General features: G+C 48.1%; 1 protein-coding gene across 3 annotated transcripts in view; it reads left to right on the top strand.

Annotated features, from left to right (window-relative positions):
* The first annotated feature begins 2,071 nt into the window (after positions 1-2,071).
* The window catches only part of SMCHD1 (structural maintenance of chromosomes flexible hinge domain containing 1), a 168,956-nt gene continuing 152,605 nt past the window's right edge, over positions 2,072-18,422 (top strand). For all 3 annotated transcript variants that reach the window (XR_010598829.1, XR_010598828.1, XM_005310383.4), the window contains exon 1: positions 2,072-3,027. Coding sequence is in view for 1 of the 3 variants with exons in the window: in XM_005310383.4 (XP_005310440.2) it covers positions 2,848-3,027 (180 nt within the window). In the remaining 2 variants the exon portion in view is untranslated. The remainder of the gene's footprint in view (positions 3,028-18,422) is intronic.

Genomic DNA, 18,422 nt, shown 5'->3' with positions numbered 1-18,422 from the left:
GGAGTAGTGTTATAAGAAATCATATTCATAGTAGTTTATCGTGTGTTATGTTTGTGAGGTTTTTTTTTTTTTTTTTTTTTAAGGATTCCATAGCCACTTTCTATACTGGATTTGTATAATTCCCCCCATTTGACTTTAGTCACTTGGGGGCTAGTCCCACTCCCATTTAAATCCATGTCAAAACTCTATTTGATTTAAGGGGAACAGGATTAGTGAACCTGGCAGTTCTTGAATTATGGGGAAAAAATTATGTCTGTGTGTGTGTGTGTGTGTGTGTGTTTGGGGGGGGGGAAGGGGAGCGGCTGAATGTCAAGTGGCTTGCTTTAATTTAAACAGTAGTAAAAAGTAAGGAGGCCATAAAGCAGAAGTAAGATAGTCCCTATAAGTAGTAAGGGGGCTCACCTCCCCCCGCAAACCTCTCTGTAACTTGAGCACTTTAGGTAGGTTACCATATTTTGAGTGTCCAAAAAGAGGACACTCCACAGGGCCCCGGCCCTGCCCCCTGCCCCGCCCCAACTCCACCCTTTCCCCTGCTTCCCGCGAACATTTGATTCACGGGAAACCTGAAGCAGGCAGCAGGTAAGCTGGGAGGGGTGGGGGGAGGAGGCACGGACCAGTCTGCCCCCCCCCCACACACACACACAACCGAGCGGCTCCCTCCGGCGGCCAGTCCCGGCCCCAGACCCAGCGTCTCCAGCCTGGCTCCGCTCGGGCCCTGGGGTGCCGGCCCTGGGCCAGCTCCTGGCCGAGCACCCCCAGGCCAGCACCCCCGGCCCCGCACCGCCGGCCCTGGCCCAGCATTGCCGGCCCCCGGCCAGCAGCCCCGGCCTGGCCCCTGGGCCAGCACTGCCGGTCCCACACCGGCCTCCACCCCAGCCCCTGGCCGAGCAAACCCGGCCCGGCCCAGCACCCCCGGCCTAGCACTGCCGGCCCCGGCCCGGCCCCCGGCCCAGCACCTCCCTATTTTCCCACACATGTTCGGCTTTTTGGGATTTCCCCCCGGACGGGGATTTGAGGCCCAAAAAGCCGGACATGTCCAGGAAAATCCGGACGTATGGTAACCCTACTTTAGGGCTTATAAAGCAGTGCGCAAGAGACCAGGGAGCTTTGCGAACAGGGGCTGCTAATACGGAGTTTCGCAAGGGAGTTTGGAAGGGGAGTGGGAAGGGAGCAAGGGCCCCTTGCTGTTTTCTTTAATACTATTATCTAAACTTCTTGATTTAAACAAAACCCTTTAATTAACCAGGAGACCATCCAGGCAGAAGACCAGCAGCAGAGTGGGGGCTATCCAGTTTATTGCGCTGAGTGCAGCATGTATGATTACCTGCCCTGTGGGCGGGTGGCGTATGTGCATTCGATGCATGGAGCTCCTGGTCCTCAGAGACTGCGTGTGGGATGGCAGCACACATCGTTAGTTCCATGATTTTGTTTGTTTGGGGTGGATTTCCTTACTATTCTGTATTTAAGTAGTTTGTGGTTATAAGTAGATCAGCATTCCTGTGGTAGCCCAATGAGTTTCTGCAGAATTTATGTCTACGTTTAAAAATATTTTCTAGGCTTTATCAGTGCAGAGACAATGAAGCATTGTCTTCCTGAGTTTGCAAACCAAATAGCAACTCAGAGGTAGTGATTAGCTCCATTCGTCTCAGTAGTGTGCTAACCCTGAAATCTAATAATGGTTATATATGTAATCTGATCACAAATTATTGTCGGTTTGATCTTTTACTAAATATTTCTAGGGATCTACATCTGGGATTGTGTGTGGCGTTGTGGGTGTCACTTCAGTACAACACTTTTGCTTCCCACCCTCACGTTATTTTCAGAGTCAAACAACTCTCTCCGTAAGCACGCAGATCCAGAACAGAGTCTCTACTCTCCGGAAATACAGGTGGGAAGGGGCAACAACTGCAGGGCGGAGCTGGGTCCCCTGCTTTGCGTGGCCAGGGTGGGTTGAGAGCAACTGAATCTTTGATCATCTCCAGGAGGAGCGGGACCCTGCACTCTGCTCAATTGGCAACGGAGCCCCTCGGAGGGCGTCCGGTGGTGACGCCCCAGGACGATACCAGTGAGCGGGAGGAGCTGGGTGGGAACAGCTTGGGGCCCGGGGCAGAAAGGGCGATTCCAGGGCTAAGAACAGCCGCGGCCGCCGCGAACATGGGGCCGTGCGGGGGCTGCTCAGGGCTCTGCTCCAAGCGGGGGCGGGAGGTAGAGCCTCAGACTGCGGCTGCAGGGCCAGAGTTTCCAGCAGCCTCCTGTGGCGACGAGTCTCCGCCTACCAGCGCAGCAGCTTCGATTTGGTCCGGAAGCGAGCCCGGCTGGGAGGGGAGCAGAGGAACACGTGATTCCGGTGCCGCCTGCACAGACGGTCTCCTCCCACCGCCTGAGGGGGCAGCAGCAGCGCTCAGAATTCCTGGGTGAAAAAACGGGGCTCCCCTGGCTACCTCATTTCCCCTCTCTATGGTGCATACTGGCACGGAAGTGACGTACGGCCCTTGGTTTCAGTCCATCCCGAGATGATTCTTTCGCGAGTTACTTCACTTCCGGGATAGATGGAACTGCCTGGTCCCTAGCCCACGCTCAGCTCTTAGCTCCGCCCTCAGCCCTGCCCCTTCCGCTATTGTACTTCCGTGTCCCCCTTCCCCGGCCTAGGTTCCATCTCCAGGCCCCGCCCCTTCACTCGGCAGGCCCCACCCCTTCCCTGGGGCTCCCCAGCCCCGCCCCCTTCCCAGAGGAGGCTGCCGCTCGCTGGGAGAGCAGCGCCAGGCGGGGGAGCTCGCGCGCCAGAAGCCAGGCTCAGGCAACGGCGACTGGGCAGCTTCCGTCTCTACTGCTTTCTGCTTCCCCAACATGGCAGCGGTGGCGGGAGGCAGCACCCGAGCTCCCGGGCCGAGCCTGTCAGGGCCGCACGGCAGCAGGGACCGGACCGTGTTCCTGTTCGACCGGCGCCGGGAGCAGGGGGACCCTAAGGAGAAAGTGCTGAGCTGCGACGAGGAGACCTACCGCGGCTTCCGCAGCGCCGTGTGCCAGGTAGCGGGGCCCCGGGCGGGCAGAACAGGGCTGCTACGACCGGCTTGTGCCGGGGGACTGGGCGCGAGGGGGCGGGGCGAGGTGGAGGCAGCGGGCTTGGAGTCCCTGGTCCTGCACAACCGACCGACCGTTGGGCGTTCTAGCGCGCGACAACCTCGGGGGCCTGGTGCTGCCGAGCCCGGCACGTGCCGCGCTGCTCCACGTGATCCTGTGTTCCTTTCTGGGGGGGCTGCGTGGAAGGGACTGCGCCTGGTGCGCGGTCATTGCCACTGTCTGCCTGGCGAGGCGCTGAAGAGCACTGGGTCGCAGTGCTCAGTGCGCATGACATGCTGGGGCTGCAGTGGCAAGTTGGTTCCCTTCCTTGTTCTACTGTTAATTCTCGGCCTCTGGTGGCTGCAGCCTTGCAGATCACCACTGTGAGCTGCAGCCTCCTGGACAGAGGAAACTCATAGACCGGCTACATTTTGGGAACCTGTGTGTGTGACATGTTTCAGAGGGGTAGCTGTGTTAGTCTGTATCAGTAAAAACAAGGAGGAGTCGGGCATAAGCTTTCGTGGGATATAACCCACTTCATCAGATGCATGTGTTATGTTTCTCTGCCATTTTAAATTCATTTACGGAGTGGGGTTTTGTTGTTATGTTTTTTGTTAAAGTTTAGTTTCAGCTAATTTCTTGGGAGAGAATAATTTGTTGGATTAAGAAACCTTGTAACTGGGAAACAAAAGTTCTCCGTTATCCGGACTGCAGCTATTTTTTTTTTCTGAGGAAAAAGTACTCGCTGGCTTTTACTTCAAGTCTTTTCCACGTTTTTGAATGTGTCACTTTGAAATATTTATGTTACAATCATATTTCATTTTTTATTGCAAGAAACAAGTCTGAGTTTGCGAGTGGAAAACTTTATTCTAGAAAAATAAAAGGGAAGGTCCTTATGCCTCTTAGGAAACACGAGTTATACAACTTTCTAGACCAGTGATCCCCAAACTGTGGGGTATGTCCCCCTAGGAGGGCATGGAGGAACGTTCAGGGGATGTGTCAGGGTCCAGGCCAGCCCCCATGGTGGGTGGGGAGGGAGTGCCACCCAGCCCTGCCCCACTCCCAATGACGACTTCTGGCGGGGTGTGGACAGATTCCATTACTGGTAGGGGGGCACGACAGAAAAAGTTTGGGGAGCACTGCTCTAGAAGCCCAGATATGAAATGGAAATGGGTGGAGGCATTTCTTATTTGAGAGAATGCCTTGTGGCTAATCAGTGGAATTAACTTGGCTGTTGAAGAGATGGGAGTGGGTGGAAATATGACTTGTGAAGCAGCTTTCTAAAATTTTGAAACTTCTGGAGGTGGATATCTGTCCTCTTTGATTCTGCTCAGTGTTTTGCCATTCACTTCCTAGTTGTGTTTAAATCTTGCTGCTGCTTCCTATACCTAGGGGTCTACTTAAATTAAGGAGAAATCACATTTTCGTGGGTTGGTCGTGGCATCAACAGCAAAATTTGCTATGATCAGCCCACAAAAAGTGTGATTTTTCACAGTGTTTTTCAAACTGGGGGTCCTGACCCAAAGGGGGGGTTGTAAGCCTACTGTAGGGGGAGGCGGTATTGTTACCTTTGCTTCTGCACTGCCTTCAGAACTGGGCAGCCAGAGTGGTGGCTGCTGGCTGGGTGCCCAGCTCTGAAGGCAGTGTTGCTGCCACCAGCAGCAGCAGTGCAGAAATAAGGGTGGCAATACAATGCCAACATTACTTCAGTGCTGCTGCAGGTGACAGCACTGCCTTCAGCCAGGCGCCCAGCTCTGAAGGCACAGCGGAGAGCGGCAGCTGCTGGCCGGCTGCCTGGCTCTGAAGGCTGCACTGCTGCTGGTGGTTCCTGGCCAATGGGAACCCTCCCCCCCCCACCTCCAGGGGGCAGCGCTGTGTCAGAACAGGGACTTTTAATGGCCCGGTTGGCGGTGCTGACCAGTGCCACTGTGACCCAATGCCTTACATTCCGTGACCCAGTACTGGCTTGCGACCCGTAGTTTGAAAACCACTGCTCTATGTCAACATCTAATCAAAATGTCAGGTTCAGAGAGTGACTGGCTGTTTGGGTTGGACCAGAGATGTCCTGCTGTGTCAGTTGAGGATATGGGTTTGGAGTTTTTTACAGTCTGCAGAAAATTCAAGATCTAGACTATTTGGTTTGTCACAGCAGTAGCAGAACCAGGAGATTTTCACTTCCAGATACCTAAGGAATGCCTATCTACATATTTCTTTTGTTTTAAAAATATCTATGTCTTGCTCTGTCTCAAATGCATTTTTAATATGCCACCTTATCATTTGGTTTTGTATTTGCTCCCGCATCTTCACAAAGTTCACTGTTGTGATGCTGACAGCCTTTATTGGCGGAAGTTTACTATCCTGTCCCACCTCAACTGACTTGTGCAGTTCCTTATGTGTCTATGAACACTAAGCTGTTCAGGAGTCAGAGATTCTGGCTCATCTAGGTTTGTCAAATGTTGGTGTGCTGTTCAACACAAACCAGCAAAAAAAATCTCTCCTGGGAAATAATTGATGGGGCAATTTTTCTTGCATCTCACATCAGGCCATTGAGTGCTTACCTAGCTAAGTGGATCCTCCAGATGGAATTTAACTTTCTAATCCTAATCTGTCTGACTCCATCCAATTTCACATTTTGGCCTATCTTTCAGATGTCTTGTGGAAGTTCTGGTTTCACCTTTTGATGTTAAATCTCAAACTGAGTTCATTGTCTACTCAAGCTCATTCCTCTCCCTCCACCAGTGTGAAAGCATAGTCGTCATCCCCTGGGCATTTTGTGTTGCACAAGCCCCTCTCTTTGGACCCAGAAATCCAGGCAGTATCCAAATCCTGTTGCTTCTTCCTTCATAACTGTGATGGAAGGTCTGAGGACCTTGTCATAAGGCATTTCTTGGTAAAAGAAATAATTGCTTGGAGAAGTTAAGCAAGAGGCCTGTCTGAATCTGGGTATAGTCAGCTGTGGTGGTCCATGCAAGGTGGTGGCTGAGCAAGGTTGTTCAGCCTTTGAAAGGTCATTATTTGCTATTGTTAGTCATCATCCCTCATTGTGCTGTCTCCTGCAGGATGAGTAATTCTCCTAGTCCTGGAGTGTTTTTGTGTAACTGGTTAGGAAAATCAGGGGAAGGGCTTAAGTAACTAAGGAGCACAGAGCAAGAGTTGGTCTCTGGACAAAAGAGAAGTTTCCAATGTCTTATTTAGAATCAGTCATAAGAATGATTAATTTAGATGTGTTAAGTAAACCATTTCTTTTGTTTTATTTCATTCTCGTTTTTTAATTTTGTTGTTGTTGGTTTATTAAGATTATTGTAGTATGGGTAATTTCACATAGACATCCCCACAGTGAAAAGCACCCCATAACCTCTAAAGGAGAGATGCTGGAACTATACCTGCACCTCTATCTCAGTCAGGAGGAGGCATGGGCAGAGGTGCCCTTTCTCAAAAAGTTCTGTTGCCATCAGGTTTCAGAGGCTGAACGAAAGGAGAAAAGCCAAAAGACAAGGAGAAGATGAGAATTGGTGGTGGTATTGGTTAGGTCTAACAGGAGGATGACAATTCTGCATTTGAGGTTGAAAAATTTGTGTGTTCTGCTTCGGAATGAAAACCAACCCTTTCAACTGTTTTTGTGAAAATGGAATTGTGCAGAAAAGTTCAATTTGAGAAGAGCTATCTGAATGCCTGAATGATTCATGTATGTGTAGCTTGGTGGTTAGGGTAGTGCTCTGGTACATGGGAGACGCAGGTTCAAGTCCTGCCTGATTCAAAGCAGAGTTTTTCACACTAGATCACTCTGATTCTTGCAGAGCAGGGACTTGAGACTGAGTGGCCCACATCTCAGGCCACTAGGCTATAGTGTGAGGGTCACTTTATCTTCCCCGACCCAAAAAAACCCAAGATATTTTGATGAAGTCTTAGTTGAAACCAAAATGTTTTGATACTTTATTTTGTCAAAAATGTTCCAACTAGCTCTAATGTTGGTCACGATCAATGTTTATAAGATCCACTCTTTCTTTTATGTGTCAAGTGTGGGTCCCACTGTAGGTGTTCATGTGCACAAGATTGGATTTCTTCTGAATAGCAGTGTTCTTCATGGTCATGTATGTGTACTGTGCCTCCCATGTGAGGGCATAAAAGGCTGAGTGGCCATTCTCCTCCCTCACTTTCCTCTTAACAACTGTGACAGCAAGATGGAATCCAGCGAGTGTCTAGCCTGGTACTCTATTCAGATCCCTTAAACCAGTTCTTTTCAACTTCATTTGGTGAAGAATTGTGTTTTCACACTTTAGAGAAAAAGCATGTTTCTTTAAAAAAATAGCGAGAATTGATTGACTCCCCTGTCATCTAGTACATCCCTGTGTATGGCAGGGCAAGTCTCTTACCATCCATCCAACTGCCATGCCCCAGGGTTCAAACCCTGCTTGTCATACGACTGACTGATCCTTGTGAAGGGTGGGACACAGCCAATGTCTCTTCTGCCTAGGAGAGAGTGCTTCCTGGATAACTACTGTGTGCAAGCTCTTCTCCGCCAGGACCGGCAAGTTGAGGGACACTCAGCTCAACCTATATCTACTTGAGCAGTCCATGTAGGTCACTTTGGACCATGAGGGCTGACTATTATGCTCAGAGTGAGGCCAGATATACCAGAATCAGCTAGTGCTCCGTCAGTCATTCTTCTTACTCTGGGATAAGGCAATGAAAATAATGTAAAAAGGTCATTGGCAGAGTTGGTGTCAATAGCATCAACACCAACCTCCTCAACATGTTGGAGAAGTGCCCAATGTGTAAGACTTCAGTGTTGACAGTCTCAGCATTGAGTGCTTTAGCACCAGTAGTACCAGGACCAACGAAGCTTCCCCCACTTAAGCAGCAAAGCTGGCACCTTTGCCCACTCAAACAGGATGCTGACTTGCATAGCTGGTCCAGGCATAAACTTGTTTCCAAGACCAAGGGATGTTCTCAGATGGAAGATGCAAGACACAGCTCTGCGGACAAAGTCCCTAAACGGGCAGAATGAGAGACCTAGCACCACACCTGTAACCAGTGTCCACAATGGAGTTGAGCAACAACCTCAAGTATGCTGGAGGCATCCATATCACCCCTGGAAATATTCGCAGTCATAAAGAGACATCCGATCCAGTAGCAGCGGCACTTTTCTGTGAGGAATATGTTCCTCCTTGCCATCCTGACTTATTCCTTCTTGTTGGTCTGAAGTGGTGATCCCTCTCTTTTGCCATCAGAGAAGGACCCTAATGAAGTTATCAAGGAGCCCCTGTTCAGAGTGCAACCACTGTGCACCCAGAGCAAGTATTAATTCCTGGGGGAACAAACATATCTCTCTATCGGTGTTATAGAGGGCAAACAATTTATGAGTTTACCCTGCATAAGCTTTATACAGAGTAAAACAAATTTATTTGGGGTTTGGACCCCATTCGGAGCTGAGTTATCTGAGTGCTGGAGACAGGAGCACTTCTTAAGCTGTTTTCAGTTAAGCCTGCAGCTTGTGGGGGATGTGGTTCAGACCTGGGTCTGTGTTTGTACCAGACCAGCGTGTCTGGCCCAATCAGGCAGGGCACTGAAGTCCCAAGCTGCCAGGGAAAACGGGCTTAGAGTCTCAGCACATCAGGTGGCAGTTCCCAAGGGGGTTTCTGTGACCCAACCCGTCACAGGGGCCTCAGACCTATTTTAGTCCTACGACACCTCAACAAGTCTCTTACGAAGTTGAAGTTTTGCATTGTCTCCCTGGCCTCCATCATCCCCTTCCTGGATCCAAGAGACTGGTACACCGCCTCGACTTGAAGGACGCTTATTTCCATATTTCAAGGTCAGACTTTTCCCCCGTTTCATAGTGGGTGGACGCCATTTCCAGTTTACTGTGCTGCCCTTTGAATCATAGAATAGAATCATAGAATATCAGGGTTGGAAGGGACCTCAGGAGGTCATCTAGTCCAACCCCCTGCTCAAAGCAGGACCAATTCCCAACTAAATCATCCCTGCCAGGGCTTTGTCAAGCCTGACCTTAAAAACCTCTAAGGAAGGAGATTCCACCACCTCCCTAGGTAACCCTTTCCAGTGCTTCACCACCCTCCTAGTGAAAATTTTTTTTCCTAATATCCAACCTAAACCTCCCCCACTGCAACTTGAAACCATTACTCCTTGTTCTGTCATCAGGTACCACTGAGAACAGTCTAGATCCATCCTCTTTGGAACCCCCTTTCAGGTAGTTGAAAGCAGCTATCAAATCCCCCCTCATTCTTCTCTTCTGCAGACTAAACAATCCCAGTTCCCTCAACCTCTCCTCATAAGTCATGTGCTCCAGCCCCCTAATCATTTTTGTTGCCCTCCACTGGATTCTTTCCAATTTTTCCACATCCTTCTTGTAGTGTGGGGCCCAGAACTGGACACAGTACTCCAGATGAGGCCTCACCAATGTCGAATAGAGGGGAATGATCACGTCCCTCGATCTGCTGGCAATGCCCCTACTTATACAGCCCAAAATGCCGTTAGCCTTCTTGGCAACAAGCGCACACTGTTGACTCATATCCAGCTTCTCGTCCACTGTAACCCCTAGGTCCTTTTCTGCAGAACTGCTTCCTAGCCATTCGGTCCCTAGTCTGTAACAGTGCATGGGATTCTTCCGTCCTAAGTGCAGGACTCTGCACTTGTCCTTGTTGAACCTCATCAGGTTTCTTTTGGCCCAATCCTCTAATTTGTCTAGGTCCCTCTGTATCCTGTCCCTACCCTCCAGCGTATCTACCACTCCTCCCAGTTTAGTGTCATCTGCAAACTTGCTGAGAGTGCAGTCCACGCCATCCTCCAGATCATTAATGAAGATATTGAACAAAACCAGCCCCAGGACCGACCCCTGGGGCACTCCACTTGAAACCGGCTGCCAACTAGACATGGAGCCATTGATCACTACCCGTTGAGCCCGACGATCTAGCCAGCTTTCTATCCACCTTATAGTCCATTCATCCAGCCCATACTTCTTTAACTTGGTGGCAAGAATACTGTGGGAGACCATATCAAAAGCTTTGCTAAAGTCAAGCAACAACACATCCACTGCTTTCCCCTCATCCACAGAGTCAGTTATCTCCTCATAGAAGGCAGTTAGGTTAGTCAGGCATGATTTGACCTTGGTGAATCCATGACGACTGTTTCTGATCACTTTCTTCTCCTCTAAGTGCTTCAGAATTGATTCCTTGAGGACCTGCTCCATGATTTTTCCAGGGACTGAGGTAAGGCTGACTGGCCTGTAGTTCCCCGGATCCTCCTCCTTCCTTTTTTAAAGATGGGCACTACATTAGCATTTTTCCAGTCATCCGGGACCTCCCCCGATCGCGATGAGTTTTCAAAGCTTATGGCCAATGGCTCTGCAATCACATCCGCCAACTCCTTTAGCACTCTCGGATGCAGCGCATCCGGCCCCATGGACTTGTGCTCGTCCAGTTTTTCTAAATAGTCCCAAACCACTTCCTTCCCAACAAAGGGCTGGTCACCTTCTCCTCATACTGTGCTGCCCAGTGCAGCAGTCTGGGAGCTGACCTTGTTCGTGAAGACAGAGGCAAAAAAATCATTGAGTACATTAGCTTTTTCCACATCCTCTGTTAGTAGGTTGCCTCCCTCATTTAGTAAGGGACCCACATTTTCCTTGACTTCCTTCTTGTTGCTAACATACCTGAAGAAACCCTTCTTGTTACTCTTAACATCTCTTGATAGCTGCAACTCCAAGTGTGATTTGGCCTTCCTGATTTCAGACCTGCATGCCTGAGCAATATTTTTATACTCCTCCCTGGTCATTTGTCCAATCTTCCACTTCTTGTAAGCTTCTTTTTTGCATTTAAGGTCAGCAAGGATTTCACTGTTAAGCCAAGTTGGTCGCCTGCCATATTTACTGTTCTTTCTACACATTGATGTTTTTTTTTTCTGCAACCTCAATAAGGAGGATTCTTTAGAATACAGCCAGCTCTCCTGGACTCCTTTCCCCTTCATATTATTCTCCCAGGGGATCCTGCCCATCAGTTCCCTGAGGGAGTCAAAGTCTGCTTTTCTGAAGTCCAGTGTCTGTATTCTGCCGCTCTCCTTTCTTCCTTGTGTCAGGATCCTGAACTCGACCATCTCATGGTCACTGCCTCCCAGGTTCCCATCCACTTTTGCTTCCCCTACTAATTCTTCCCGGTTTGTGAGCAGCAGGTCTAGAAGAGCTCTGCCCCATGTTGGTTCCTCCAGCACTTGCACCAGGAAATTGTCCCCTACACTTTCCAAAAACTTCCAGTTCTCCCTGCTTGTTTCCCAGGCTTCTTGCATTTGTGTATAGGCACTTAAGATAACTTGCTGATTGTCCCGCTTTCTCAGTCTGAGACAGGAGTCCTCCCCTCTTGCACTCTCCTTCTCGTGCTTCCTCCCGGTATCCCATTTCCCCACTTACCTCAGGGCTTTGGTCTCCTTCCCCTGGTGAACCTAGTTTAAAGTCCTCCTCGCTAGGTTAGCCAGCCTGCTTGCGAAGATGCTCTTCCCTCTCTTCGTTAGGTGGAGCCCGTCTCTGCCTAGCACTCCTCCTTCTTGGAATACCATCCCATGGTCGAAGAATCCAAAGCTTTCTCTCCGACACCACCTACGTAGTCATTTGTTGACTTCCACAATTTGACAGTCTCTACCCAGGCCTTTTCCCTGCACAGGGAGGATGGACGAGAACACCACTTGCGCCTCAAACTCCTTTATCCTTCTTCCCAGAGCCACGTAGTCTGCAGTGATCCACTCAGGGTCCTTCTTGGCAGTATCATTGGTGCCCATGTGGAGAGGCAGGAAGGGGTAGCGATCCGAGGGCTTGATGAATCTCGGCAGTCTCTCCGTCACATCGTGAATCCTAGCTCCTGGCAAGCAGCAGACCTCTTGGTTTTCTCGGTCGGGGCGGCAGATAGATGACTCAGTCCCCCTGAGGCAGGAGTCCCCGACCACCACCACCCTCCTCCTTCTCTTGGGAGCAGTGGTCGTGGAACCCCCATCCCTAGGACAGTGCATCTCATGCCTTCCAATCGGTGGAGTCTCCTTCTGCTCCCTTCCCTCAGATGTATCATCTAGTCCACTCTCCACATTAGTACCTGTGGAGAGAACATGAAAACGGTTGCTTACCTGTATCTCCATTGTTGGTACATGGATGCTCCTCTTTCTTCTTCTGGAGGTTACATGCTGCCAAGTTTCTTCACCGTGCCTCAGTTGCCTCTGCGCAACCTGCTCTGAGTCCTCAGAACGTTGTTCCTTTATAAGCATATCCTGACGTCTGTCCAGGAAATCTTCATTTTCTCGTATGCAACGCAGGGTCGATACTTGTTTATCCAGACCTCGAACCTTCTCTTCCAATATGGAGACCAGCTTGCACTTTGGCCTCTCTTCAGTCCCAAGAGTACACACAAAATGTCTGGTGCCAGTGGCCCCTTACCTGAGACATGGAGGGGTCCAGGTCTTCTCATATCTTGATGATTGGCTCATCAAGGGCAGATCTCCGGAACAAGTGCAGAGGAGCCCCGATCTGGTGATCTTCACCTGCCGCGACCTGGGCCTGTGGATGAATGACAAAAAAGTCCACTTAAGGCCAGTGCAATGGGTAAAGTTCATTGGAGCAGTCCTCGACTCCATGCAAGCCAGAGCCTTCCTTCTGGAGGCATGTTTTCAGGCCATGTCGGACCTGATCTTCCATGTGAAGAACCACCCGCTCACCATGGCTCGCACCTGACTGTAGTTGTTGGGCCACATGGCCACGTGTACATACGTGGTTGGTCATGCTTGGCTCCATCTCCGGCCTCTGCAAGCGTGGCTGGTGTCGGTCTACATTCTCAACTGGCATGACCTAGAGCGGGTAATCGAGGTGCCGGATCGCATCCGGTCGTCCCTGGATTGGTGGTTGGACCCTGGGTCAGTGTTGGAGGGAATTCCCTTTGTGGCCCTGTTAGCGACCCTGGTCTCTGATGCTTCGGATGTGGGCTGGCGAGCACACCTGGGCCAGCAGTACGCAGGGCTACTGGTTGCAGGGCGATCTGGCTCTCCATAATCAATGTCAGGGAACTCAAAACGGTTTGCCTAGCCTTCCAGGCTTTCTTGCCCCTCCTGAAGGGTAAGGTGGTGCAGGTTCTGATGGAGTTGGCCTAAACTCTCTTGAATCCATCAAGGGCTACATTAAAGTCTCTGGAGATTTATCTGCTGGCATCCTACAGAAAGCCTTACAGATATCAACCCAAACAAAGGCAGAGTACACCTTACTTCTGGGACTGACAGACTGAATATCAGCAACAGAAGAAACCTAGTACTCCAGGGGACGCCCCTCTTCTGCCTCCTTGACCATCCCAGCTCCCCCTGAGACGGTAGGTTTAACAGGAATGTCGAGAGCCACAACTAAGCTAATCTGAAGTCTACACCAACCTTCTGAAACCATCTGCTACGTTCTATCGGGCCTGGGCAGCTATCACAGCTGACAAATGGGTATTGGTTATCATTGCCCAATTCTGTCCTATACAGTTCCATTCACTACCATCCTCTTTTCATAGACTCTTCTAATGAGTCTTTTACAAACAGAAGTGGACTAATTGCTTTGTCTTGGATCAGTAGAAGAGAATGTGAGAATAAAGGGGTGGAGTCTTCTCCCTATACTTCTTTATTCCAAAGAAGAAAAGGAGGTCTTTAACCTACCTTAGGCCTGAGGAGACTGAACAAATATATATGCCACCTCAGATTCAAGGTGCTAACACTTTCCTCCATCGTTCTAGCTCTCCAGGTCATCACAGATCATAGCGTTCATAGGAACCCTGATTGACTTTGTTTCAGTGAGAGCATGCCCTCCCTGAAGACAGGTTCTTGTCCATGCAAACACTGGTGCATGGGATAGAAGAAAACATGCCTACAATGGTATGCTTGTGTCTGGGGCTGCTATGCCATATGTCTGCATGCAGGTACATGGTGCCAGTTGCCAGACTTCAATCTGAGCCAGAGTTAGAGCAGTCGCAGGTGGTAGAGAGAACCTGTAAACGTGCATGGAGAGGTACCATTCTCTGAACAAGACACTAATCACTGATGTGTCTGATACAGGTTAGCAGGTCCACCTGGGCTACCTTCAAATACGGGACATAGTCCCCAGAGGATATTGGGTTCCATATGAACATCCTTCTGCATAGTCTTCCTACTTGTTCTGCAAAACTTCATACTGCATATCTGGATGCATAATGCCTTGTGATGCACTGTATAAACAAGCAGAGAGGCACACGCTTCTCTCCCTTATGCCTGGAAGCTATTAGACCCTGGACATACCACCAACAGTTGATAATATTATGTCTCTTCATCTCCCAGGTGTCAGCAACAAACTGGCAGACGTCCTGATCAGACAGTTGGTCACCATTCACAAGTGGTTGTTGTGGAAGTCCATCATAGAGGTGATATTCCTATGTTGGAGGACGCTGATGATAGAGCTGTTCACTGCCAATGTCAATTCCAAGTGCTAGAACTTTTGTTCTAGAGAGGAGGCGAGTCCAGGATCATTACCAAACACCTTTCTTCTCATGAGAGCCTATTACAAACATGAAAAAGGCCTCTTGTATGCCTTTCCATCGATTCCCTTGAACTCCAGGGTCATTTCCAAAATCAAAGGAGACAAAGCCATTATCATAGTTTGATACGGGGTAAGGCCATTTCGGCTGACAGACTATTACAAATGTCCATCCTGCCTCCAATCCAACTCCCAGATTTCTTGGACCTGATTTTACAATACCATGGCCAGATATACCATCCAGACCTGAAGTCACTGCAACTGAGGGTGTGGCTGTTGACTGGTTGGTGAAATACTACAGACAAAGACTTCTTGTTACAGGTCTAGGAAATACTAACACAGAGCAGGAAAGCATCTACCAGAAGAATGCATTTGTCTAAAAGGAAAAGTTTCTCAATATTGGCAGTCCCACATGGTCTGGACCCGTTCCTGCAGACCATCAACTACTTATTGCACTTAAAACAGGTAGGCCTTTTTCTCAGCTCTATTACAGTCCACCTTATGGTGATTTTAGCTTTCCATCTGCCTATAGGTCGTTCTTGGTGTTTACTCATCCCAAGATATCAAGTTTCTCAAGTGACTATTACACACTCACCAGTCAAAGAACCAGCTCCTGCCTGGGACCTCAGTCTGGTTCATCTGAGACTTGTGAAGCCTCCATTTGAATGTCTGTCAGATTGCTCCCTGTACCACCTCACTCCAGACAGACTTCCTAATGGTTATTACTTCAGTCAGGAATAGTCAGTGAGCTTCAGCCACTTATATCTGAACCACATCTATAAAACATTCCATAGGAATAAGATGGTGCTGCAACTGCACCTGTTTATTCGTAAGGTGGTCTGAGAATTTTTCACCTAAATCAGTTGATCAACCTGTCTGTCTTCTTAAGTTCTTCCCAAAGCCACACTCTGCATCAGGAGAAAAGAGAGACACACTAGACTTTGCTTTACTACATTGAACCAAATTAATCAGACTGTTGACCTGTCTGTTTAGAGCTATGGCTGTTTTTTCTAAAGTCAAGCCATTTCTTTACAGAGGATAACAAAATGGGTAACACATGTGCTGGTATACCTCTCCTGCCAGACTTCAAGGCTCACTCTACCAGAGTTCAAGTGATATTCTTGGCCTGCGTCAGCAATGTGTGTTTTTCTGAGACTTGAACAGCGATTGTAGTACTGCTCTCACAAACTTGGCATCAGCTATGGCAGCTAAGTACAATGCATAATGCTTCAACTGATGAAGTTGCAACTTCTCATTCCCACCACCTAAGAGGATACTACTTGCCAGTCATCTACATAGATATCTATACTGTCACTTGAAGAATCAAGAACAGTTGCCTATCTACAGGAACTGATTCTTCAAAATGTTGTCAGTGTGGCTACTATGACCCGGCCTCTGTTCCTGCTTTTTTGGGGTTCCCAGCTACCACAGGCTTCAAATTGTGAGGGAATGGTGGAATGTTGCAGCTGCTCTGCCCTTTATGGATTTGCATGAGAGCTTGAGGAGGCACAAGGTGCATGTGTGGCTACAGAGGACACCGCTATGCAAAAAATTCTGAGCTTGTTCACGTGAGACCCATGTACACTTAACCATGAGATCCACAGTGACTACAAAACCTCAAAGAATCACAGTCACAGTACGTTAAATAATCATACTTTCCTTTCTGTCTACATTGCCAAAATTCTTGTCCAGTCTGTTATCCCTCCCTCTTTGTGTAATGCAGCTTCTCTCTGGTCCTCCTGCCATACATCTTGCCCCCTCACATCTGTCAAAAATGCTACAGCTAAGATCATCGTTTTGGCCAGTTGATTTGACTGTCTCATTCCTGTCCTTCCACCTTTTCCATTGCATCAAATAAAATCTGCTTGTCCTCTGAAGGCCTTCCACTCAACTTTATCATTGTCCACCACGCGCTCTGCTCTGCAATCAGTGCCAAGCTTCTTTGTCCATTTTCCTGTTTTTCCTACAAGTACTTTCATGCTTCCTTCTGTGCTGCTCCTTATGTATAGAATAACCTTCTCAAATTTAATTCATAAAGCCATGACCTCGTCCTTCAAAGCTGTTAACACATGTTTCTCTTGTGATGTTTATTATTGTAATGGCCGGGGCATAGGCAGCTGGCCCCGTGTTCGCAGGGCTGGGATTGAATTCAGGAGTTGGGACAGGTTGCCAAGCCAAGAGACTAGTACTATGGTCAAGCTGAGCTGGAGTTGAAGGCAGGAGACAGGACTAGTTAGTAAGCCAAGTGAGGCAGGGGTCAAAGGCAGGTATCCAAGACTGGATGAAAGGCAAGGTCTGTAGCGATAGCGAGTGTGAGTCTTCATTGTTGCTGAGAGGGCTCACTAGGTCAACTTCCTGGTTTAAATAATTGGTGTGGACCAATCAGGCAGCCACAGGTTTCTGTTCTGGTGTCTTTGGAAGGTACCGCAGGAAGTACCAAACTGTCCAGTAATTGTTGGATACTACTCAACCCAGCTCCTCAGTGGAAGTGTTAAATCACCCAGGACCCTGCAACCTTGGGTACTAGATCCTGCCAATCCTTACTGACTGAAACATATTTTTTAGATCCGTATCTTCCTTCTGTTTGGCAGAATGAAACAGTTTGGCATTTTGTAGCACCTGCTCCACTGTTCCAGCTGTTATGGCATCACCCAGTTGCTCTCCTGGGCTGTGATGTTGTTGCTTCTTTGTCAATGGCATTGATCTGGCTCTTTAGAGTATTTGTTGTTTTGGCATGCTGGCAAGATTTTCCTCAGGAGTGTAAGCAACAGAAGGGAAATGGTGACATTTAATAGTTTACAAATATCAAACTTGAAGGGAATTTCATGGGACAAAGAAAATGCATTTTTGTAGCCTCTTCCAAATTTGTTGCAAACAATGGAGATGTTGGAGCTTCTTAGGGAAAGAATTTGTTCTAATAGAAAAAGTTAGGCAACCTAAATATAAGGGTTGATATCCACTCTTCCTATAATAAAGTAGTGCATGTTTAATCTGTTTTTGCTAAACTTGTATGCTAATGGGTATTCAGTTTACAGGATCCCATGAGGGTTGTGGTAAGCATTCGGCATCCTAATGAATAGTTAAATTAAGATATTTACTAGGGGTGCGGCATCATTTTTAAGTGACAAATAAAATGTTTGTATATATTAGAAGTATAGAAAATACAGAAGTTACTATATCAAAGAAAAGTACACATTTGTTCAAACTAATGAGTACAAGTTTTTTGAAGAAAGCTATAGCAGAGATTGATGTAGTTAAGAGGTAATGAAGGTTGTCAGAGGTATGTCAGGCATATGATAATACCAAAAATGTATTTTTAAACTTGGAAAGGAGAAAAGTTTGATGGGACTTGACTGCAATATTCAAAATTAGAGTATTATAAAAAACTGATTTTTATTTTATTTATTATAATGTGAGAACAAATGGCCACTTTGAATGAAGATGCTATTTTAGGAAAAGTAAAAGAAATGCCATTTTAACGAATGTATAATTCCCTTTGTGTGGTGTGGGGATGTATCATCCCTACACCAACCTAATGAAAAGTTCCATGAGGAGGTAAGGGTCACGATGGGACACTTGCCAGGTAAACAAATCATGGCCTTATGTAAGGCCCCCTGGTGGTCTAGGATTATATAAGATGATCATGGCCTTATGTAAGACCCCCTGGTGGTCTAGGATTATATAAGATGATCATGGCCTTATGTAAGGCCCCCTGGTGGTCTAGGATTATATAAGATGAGGTAAACAAATCATGGCCTTATGTAAGGAACGGTTGAACCAATCGGTGTGGGGCTATACATGTGATAAACACATGATTCTCCTTCTTGTCCAATCCGTA

The sequence above is a fragment of the Chrysemys picta genome, chromosome 2 (assembly GCF_011386835.1).
Source record: "Chrysemys picta bellii isolate R12L10 chromosome 2, ASM1138683v2, whole genome shotgun sequence".
Lineage (NCBI taxonomy): Eukaryota > Metazoa > Chordata > Testudines > Emydidae > Chrysemys > Chrysemys picta.
The sequence above is the reverse complement of the archived record's forward strand: the minus strand, read 5'-3'. Positions and strand labels throughout refer to the sequence as shown.